Source organism: Cornus florida, unplaced genomic scaffold (genome assembly GCF_030987335.1).
Source record: "Cornus florida cultivar Cherokee Brave unplaced genomic scaffold, ASM3098733v1 CherokeeBrave_3.0.0_Hap2_Chr10, whole genome shotgun sequence".
NCBI lineage: Eukaryota > Viridiplantae > Streptophyta > Magnoliopsida > Cornales > Cornaceae > Cornus > Cornus florida.
The window spans coordinates 42,112,953-42,121,958 of record NW_026775580.1 but is presented as its reverse complement, the minus strand read 5'-3'; the positions used below and the strand labels follow the sequence as shown (position 1 = coordinate 42,121,958).

General features: G+C 37.0%; 1 protein-coding gene across 1 annotated transcript; it reads left to right on the top strand.

The window, feature by feature from the left end:
• Nucleotides 1-3,657: 3,657 nt before the first annotated feature.
• Nucleotides 3,658-4,684, top strand: LOC132279263 (protein MIZU-KUSSEI 1). Its single transcript, XM_059781195.1, has one exon. It carries the CDS (start codon nucleotides 3,826-3,828, stop codon nucleotides 4,522-4,524), a length of 699 nt encoding a protein of 232 aa, XP_059637178.1. The 5' UTR covers nucleotides 3,658-3,825; the 3' UTR covers nucleotides 4,525-4,684.
• The last annotated feature ends 4,322 nt before the right edge of the window (nucleotides 4,685-9,006 follow it).

The following is a 9,006-nucleotide window of genomic DNA, read 5'->3' as shown; positions in this document are numbered from 1 at the left end:
ACTCCTTTGGAAGGTGTAAGATGATTTATTGATTCAGCAAAACCGGAATCAACATATCATCATCCATCCTTTCATTCAACTTTTTATATGAACTAGGGTTGAAAGATTCGACACGATTTACGTACACAATTCGAATACTATAGGATATAAATGGGTTTGAATTTATTTTAATTGGGTTTGAATTATAAACAGGTTGACACAATTAACTTGTTCTATTAATGATGTCATGTTAAGGTTGATGTTTTTACATATTTCAGTACTGTAGCAACGAGTACTATAACGATGAACAGTATAAAAAAGAATTGAAAAACTCTTAAATGACAAATTTTAAACTAACCATTATATTTTTTAAACTTACAACACTCTTTTATCCAATATGTTTTTATGTTTTCGCTTTAAAAAATCTTACAACAAATGGACGTTATCAAACATGATTCCGCTTACTATTCAAAACACTCTATAACAAAATACTTGTTTTGTTTCTGGCTAAAACAAAAACACGAAATCAAAATACGTACCAAACAGGTTTGAGTTTATTTTAATTGGGTTTGGGTCATAAACAGGTTGGTACAATTAACCTGTTTCATTAATGGTGTCGTATAAGGGTTGAAAAGTTCAACATGTCTAACTAAAAGTTTCATAATCGTATTAATATCATCTGTATAACTGATCACCAATTATCATGAACAATTAGGTCATTTTATCATAAACTCTAACAAAAATATACATTAACTCATTAACACCTTAACTAATATATATATATATATATAAAATTTATTTTTTGATTGAGTATTATAGATAATTTAATGTATGCATTAATATATATAATTTATTTTTTGATCGAGTATTATAAATAATTTAATATATGCATTAATAAATAAGTTATTAAACAGATTAATACGCGTAATTCATTTAATAAACATAGTATTAAATGAGTCCTATTCAAATTAACTCGTACTATTAGATTGACATGACAAAATTATGAGCAGTATGCACTAATTGTCACTCCTTTATAAACTAAAAAATTAATTGAGTGGACATATGATGAATAATAATGGATCAATGATAGATGGGGGCTTGGTGCTTTGGACATGCTACTGTTTGAAGTCGTCGGTTAATCTGTGCTTTATCGCTTTATGTTGCATCAGGGAAAAATCAAACTCTTCCGTTAGGCTCAAATTTGGCAAACAGCTAGTTTTTGGATAGTCCTACACGCTATATATATATATATATATATATATTTATATACATGTATGTATTTTTATATTTGTGTAGCTTTTTATCAAGTCATTACATGTGATTGATAATTGGCATGTTCAATCAATGGGACACAGAACAGGAAATAGAATGGGACAGTATCAATAATGTACCATGTTATGCCTACCCCAAAAAAATGTACCATGTTTTGCCTACCCCAAAAAAATGTACCATGTTAAGGCTATGTGGACGATATGTATACACACACGACTTAATATAATGGTACAGTATGAATAATGTACCATGTTATGCCTACCCAAAAAAATGTATCATCTTAATTAAGGCTACGTGGATGAAAAGAATACGCATAGTGACGTAGGACTTTATTGGCACCTCTGGCTGATTCTAATTTGGTAATTTTGTACCATAGATCACTATGTCTTTTGTTCGGTTGCTATTGTTTAATGACAATACTTATCTACTCAACGTTAATTGGCACCTCTGGCTGATCCTAATTTGATAAGTCTTTGGAGGATTGTTATTGTTTAAGGACAATACTTACCTACCTTACATAAACTATGTCCTTTTTGGTAATTTTGCATTATATATATATATATATATATATATATATATATATATATGTATGTATGCAGGGCAAAATTTGAGAGTTTTCTTTATTTACTATTATTTGAGAGTTTTCTTTATTTACTATTTCATGTGTAATTGAACAATAACAACCTACCAAAAGACTATGTAATCCCTAATGACCGCCGATGTGGTTCAATTACACATGAAATAGTAAATAAAGAAAACTCTCAAATTTTGCCCTGCATACATACATATATATATAAATATATATATATATATATAATATGCAAAATTACTAAAAAGGACAGAGTTTATGTAGTTTTATTAAATTCATGCATGCTGTCATTTTGATGTGTATGATAGGTGAAGTCTCTTTTTTAATAAGTGTGGTACCATTGATGGACCCTAGTTAATTAATCTTGGACACTGACTGGCTTTTGTTTGGACATTCTTGGATAACAAGAAAGGTCTTTTATGTTAATTTTATATATGAATGCTTGAATGCGCTTAATTAAGTTGGAATCTTAAAAAAGACTTGCAGACAAGCACACAAGAATTTTTTTACTTGTAGTAGTATGTGATACAACTAGGTGTGACCAAAACATCTCCCAATAAATTTGTCAACAATATCAATTTTGTTTGGAAATATAATACAGAAATTTTTATCTTGTAGGTGCTTAAAGCAGTCATTGATGGAATGATGGCATGCACTTGGGAAAGGCCACTGTGATGAAATTCTGTGCATTTGTTGGGAGAGGAAGATTAAGGACTTGCTTGGTTCGTCACATAGAAAGTTATTTTTAAAGAACTATAAACGACAATTATCTAAAAATAATAATTTATTTTTAAAGAACTATAAACGACAATTATTTAAAAATAATAATTATTTTTTTATATAACTGAGCTTTTAGGAAATAGTTTTGAGAAAATGTCAACCTAGTAGATTTTTTTTTACAATTTTCAATTCTCAAAAAATAAAAAATAGGAAACTACTAATATTTTTTTTTTTTTTTTTTTTTTTGAGAAAATAGTGGCTCACAAATTTAGAACCGCATCCGAACACTTGTCGAACTTTTATTATTACATTAAAATTCTAATTGAATTCTTTCCTCGTATAATCACGTTAACCAAACAAATACTATTTTTTCTTTTTTCTTTTTTTTTTTTTTTTTTCTAGTTAGTATTCACACACTCTGACCCTCAAGGAATTGTTTGCACCCAAAAAGATTCGAATCTTAAATCTAATACTTTATGAATGAGGCACGACTTAAGATAATCCCTAGAGTTAATACCACTTTCTTTTTCTGGTAATTAAAAAAATATATATAGTGAGCCAGTTAAATCCTTTAGTGCCAAACATGCCTTTACTCAATGTGACACTGTTTTCTGACAGAAATTGGAAGATAGTGAGGGTGATGGAAAGGGAGGGTCACTAAGTTAGGAAAAGTGAACTCCCATATGAAAACACAACAAATGTTTGGAGAAAAGATGAGTTGCACCTCAATTATTAGGGGGGTGTTTGGGATGAGACTGGAAAGAACACAAAAGATAGTGATGGTGATAAGCAGTGTAATGATCAGAGATGCACATGCCAAACCACCACTGTAAACTCCCTTTTTCATCCTTTTTGGAGGTCTTTTTTTCCTTCCTCCCTCCCCCACAACTTGTGTCCGATCACACTCATATCATCACATTCAATCCCTCCACTCTTTGTCACATCTAACTTTACCCATTAGCTAGCCCAAAAAAATTTGTGAAGTGAAAAGGGAAAAGGAAAGGAAATGAAAAGAAAAGAAAATATAGCCCCCCCACCCCCCCTTTTTTTTTCCCCCTTCTCTCTTAACCAACTTGTAGATGATGGTCACTTCCCCCCTTCCCCACTTTAAAGATTCCAAGTACAACCCAACCAACCACCTTCCTAACTCCTCTTTTATCCTTTTTCCTCCTAAACCATTCTATATATCTATCCTATATCTCTCTCAATCTCTTCTCCAACACACCTTTCCAATATACCCTTGAATTGAATTCCAAACTCTTGTAATGCCAACCCTTCACTCTAGCCCATACAACCAAATGGAAAATCCAGCACTACTCTCATTGCTCCAACACTCCACCGGTGGCGGCAAGAGATCATCAAAGAGTTCCTCCGGTGGGGGGTTCTTCCGGATGTTCAAGCTCTTCCCTATGCTGACCTCCGGCTGCAAGATGGTGGCCTTGTTAGGCCGGCCGCGCAAGCCTCTTCTAGGGGACCACGCCACCACCGGGACACTGTTTGGGTACCGCAAAGGGAGAGTGATCCTAGCAATACAGGAGGACCCTCACCGCGTCCCCATATTCGTAATAGAGCTCCCCATACTCACGAGCGCCTTCCACAGAGAGATGGCGTCCGACATAGTGAGGCTGGCGCTGGAGAGCGAAACAAAGACTCCGAAGAAGAAGGTGTTGGAGGAGTTCGTTTGGGCCGTGTTTTGCAATGGAAGGAAGATTGGTTACTCCATTAGGAGGAAGCAAATGGGGGAGGATGAGCTTCATGTCATGCAGCTTCTGAGGGGGGTTTCAATGGGTGCAGGAGTACTTCCTTGCCCTAATGAGAAGGAAATGGCTGATGGGGAATTGACTTACATTAGGGCTAGATTTGATAGGGTTGTGGGATCAAAGGATTCTGAAGCCCTGCACATGATAAATCCAGATGGGGCTGCAGGGCCTGAGTTGAGCATTTTTTTTGTAAGAGTGCATTAGAAATATATATAACGGATATATATATATAAGTCTTTATGTATATTAAACCTTCTCCCATAAGTGCCTTGAAACTTGAATTGCTTTCTAAAGCTATTTCAATTCATTGTTGTTTTCAATGATATAATGAATACAGAAATTATTTGGGGCATGAATTTAATTATAGCATGGTTTGCATTAGAATTAAGGACTTCTCCTTCAAATTTCACTGTTCAATTGTTAGTTCTAATCAAGATGGGAATGGCACTTTTGATTTTGAAGCCGATGTCCTGTCAAGCTAAAGATGATCTGTCCTTTAATTTTTGGAAAAAAGTAATAATAAGGAACATTGAGCACTCTTAACACCTTTCATCAACTAACACGCGGTTTAGTTTGATTCTGAATAAATCAGGAGCAAATTTGTCACAGTAGTTTTAAAAATAATGAAAAATCGTCAGATTAATCCTTCAAACCATATCGAATTTGAACTATAAATGAGAGGTTTTCAATTTAGTTCTATCATTTTGTATTTTCTTACATATATATATATATATATATATATATATATATATATATATTTACTTACTAATCAAATAAACAAATTTCTCTGGGAGCACATTATCTTTTCTTACCCAAAAAACATGAAAAAATTGAAATAAAAAATTAAAATTTAATATATATATATAAAATAGTTCAATGTATTATGATATATAATAAGTAACATTATACAGTATTATGTATCAATCAAAATTCAAACACGCGTATTATTATATAATATTTGTACAATATTATCATACTCTGTATACTTTATTACAATTTGGTTCGATTATGTTCGTTTGAATTTCTAGATTGGACTGTAATCAACAAATTTTTAAAGTTTTAGAATCAAAAACCATTTTGTTGTAGAACTAATTTGTAGGTGCAAAATTCCGCTCAACCAATAATGATTTAGAAAAATAATACACGCTCAAGAATCAATAAAAATAAACAAGAACAATGTATAGGGAAGTATAGAATTGCTTGGATGCTTTTATTGGAGGTCTGGGCCTCTATTTATATACAAAAATTGGTAGAATTAAGGTAGGATTCGCGTTGTTTGTCCTCCAATTCTTCCCATATATGACTTTCTTTACAAATAGAGTTCTTTCTATTGTATAATATTTCCTACGTATAACTTGCTTTGTATAGAACTTTTCTTCTGTGTTGAATCATTTGCTTAATAGGACTGGACAATATTTAATTGTACTTGGGCCGAATGCAACTCGGTTTAAATGACTTGACCAACGGGCCAGAACTTCAACAGTAGTGACGTTGGGCTAATTAATGTTTTTACCTGGCCTTAGAGGTCCAATACAAATGATATTGGGTTAAAGAATTACGTAATTTGGGCTTGATCCAGATGGGCTTCTGAAATCTACCAAATGTAGATTTATATAGTGATGACGTGTTCAATTCTTATTGGAGGGAGATTTTTCCCTCCACACTTTGCCCCCAATTCCTCTTTAATTGGGTTACAGCTCCTAATTAAAGGGGAATTGAAGTTATGCAATTGCCACTTTCGCACGAGGCGTTTCCATTTGTGTCTATTGTTATTTTGACTCAAGGACTTCTTCAAGACTTGCTTTTGTTCTCAGAGTGCTCGTTCCGTCCATTGCGTTCTTCACATTCTCATATCTCCAGGTTAGTTCTTCTTTCCCTTCTTCCAATCTTGCATTATGAGTACTTCGACTACTCCTGAACGTATAGAAATCACAGATTCTGAGTCCACGCCTTCGTCCTCCCCTAATCTCATTAGGGTTCCTTCTCCTAGGGTTTCGAACTTCCTTAAGTCTGCAAATGACTCGGTTAATCAGCCGGATGTTTCCCCAATCTAGGCTGAGACATCCACCTCTGGGTCGGACAATATTTTTACTAAGGAAGAAAGGAACGCCATTTTATCTATTCGTCGTATCAAGTTTTCCATTGAATCCGTAATGGAAGATTTCGAGATTCCCAAGGGGATAAAAATTGTGAAATACCCCAAGGGTGCCGATTTTTGTGCCGGAGAAGGCGTCGGAGAAGACGAGTTACTCCTCTCTGTTGGGCATCTCAACGCTCTTAGATTCCCCCTTCATCCCTTTTATCATTTAGTCTTTAACAAATTAGGGATTGCACCCCTACAAGTAAACCCTAACTTCCTTTGAGTAATCTCGGCACTCCTCATTCGCCGATGGCTGGAGAGTCTTGACCTGACTCTGGCTGACTTGCTGATCACTTACACTACTTCTAAGCATGGAACCGAACCTGGTCGCTTCTATTTCACCTCTCCCTTGCACCAAAGGATATGTACAGACCTCCCTACTTCCGAAAAGAAGTGGAAAGAAAGGATGATAATTGTTAAAGGAAGATAGGCCGTGCCTCAATCGAGCAAACTCCCAATCCCACACAAGTTCGGGAAGTTAGGTATAGAACGTCCCCCCTCTCTTAATGAAGATTCTTCTACCTGTTTCCCATGTCGAGTCTTATTCTTTCGGTACATTTATGAGTTTCTTGGTGTTTTTTTAGTGACATTCCCTTCCTCTGCTGCCAAGAAGAGGCTTTCCTTCCTTGAAGAGCAGGTTTGGAGAGACACTCCTTTTGTTGAGGACTTGCTTACCTCTGCAAACCTTAAAGCAGTTGCTTCCAGAGCCGTAGCTGCTGATCTCATAGACCTCTCACTTCCATCTTTCGATAGCTTCCCCATGATTGAGGAAGAAAAACAAAGGGCTGAAGCCTTAAAGAGAAAGGTTGCAGAGAGTGCCCCATTAACTATATTGCGCTCAAACGAACAAGAGAAGGAGATTGACGAAATTCCTCTGAACAAGAAGGCAAAGTTGACTTCTTCTTCAACTACGAAATCCAAGGGCGCTTCCAACCCAAAAAGGCTGAAGAGACTAATCTTGAAGAGGAGGTCAGAGCTTACGTCCTTGCTGAGGCTGGAGCACCTTGGACTCCTTCTTTCTCGAGGGTTGACAAGTTCGTCCTCTATACCAATGATTCTATGATCACTGATCCATTTGCAATGCTGGCTGTTGCTCGGGGAATGTGGCTCCCCAAGGATGAAGAGATTATTGGTAGGATGGGATTGGAACAGCTACTCCCTTCTGCCCCCGTTCGAGCCATAGATGTTTGCTCCTCCCCTCTTCTTCCATTGTCATAATCATCTCACCAATTTTCTTATATCGTTATTGTTTTTATCTGACAATGTAAGGCCTGTATCACACCATGACTCTTTGTACCACCGCTGAGGCTCAGTCTCTCTCCAGATTAGTGCACTTGTCTAGCGCCAAGGCCTATAGGTCCGGCTTTAACCAAGGTTCAGGGGAGAAAACAACAGATCCTGAGGCTTTTGATACTCATATGGGGGTGTCTTTCCCTTATGATGAGGGTTCGAAGGCTCGGGAAGCTGAAGTTCTCTTCGCCGAGATGGTGAAGGCTCATCCTGAAGTCCCTCCAACTCCAAGTGTCTCAACTCCTGCAGCTACTCCTAGCCCATCAAATCCTCCACCTGCAAGTCCAGCTGTGGTGGATGCTTTTGAATCTACCCCGTTTGATCCGAAAAGGAAGTAGGATTAAGTAATCTTGTTCTTTTTGTAATGAAACAATATTTAGAATGATAGTTGTGAATGATATAACCATGTTTCTTAAGCTGTGATGCCTTAATTTTGCTTCGACTGAGTATGCTTGAATGCTTTTAATATTGCACACACTTTATTGGATGTGATAATTTTAAGGAAAGTACTCTGCCTGAGGGTTCCACATTTGTTTTAGTCCGAAGCAAAACTAAATAAGATGTGAAGAAGGGATCTCCTCTAACAGTTTACCCGATAACAGAGGATTATTTTTTTCCTTTGGTGATTTAACCATCAAGGGAACCCTTCTTGAAATGGAGTTGTGTGAAGTAAGTATGTTTATACTTGTTTTTTCTTGTATTTTTTCGATGTGGGACAATCTCGTGGCTCATATTACCGAACTTAGAGTCAGTGAGTATAACCTTTACAAGACCTCGGTATTGGGCGTAAGAGTAAGTTTTCCTGAACCGGACACTTAGGGTCCGAAGCGAATGAATTACTCTCCGGCGCTGAGCCTGAGGGGATGTTTGCCGAGCTGGACACTTAGGGTCCGAAGCGAATGAATTATTCCCCAGCGCTGAGCATGAAGGGAGGTTTGCCAAGCTGGACACTTAGGGTCCAAAGCGAATGAACTACTCCCCGGCGCTGAGCCTGAGGGAAGGTTTTCCGAGCTGGACACTTAGGGTCCGAAGCAAATGAATTACTCCCCGGCGCTGAGCCTGAGGGGAGGTTTGCTGAGCTGGACACTTAGGGTCCAAAGCGAATGAACTACTCCCCGGCGCTGAGCCTGAGGGGAGGTTTTTTGAGCTGGACACTTAGGGTATGAAGCGAGTGAACTACTCCCTAGCGCTGAGCCTGAGGGGAGGTTTGCCGAGCTGGACACTTAGGGTCCGAAGCAAATGAACTACTCCCCGAC

Excerpts from the sequence above, each read along its gene's own strand:
- LOC132279263 (XM_059781195.1), top strand. The coding sequence starts at position 3,826 with ATGCCAACCCTTCACTCTAGCCCATACAACCAAATGGAAAATCCAGCA.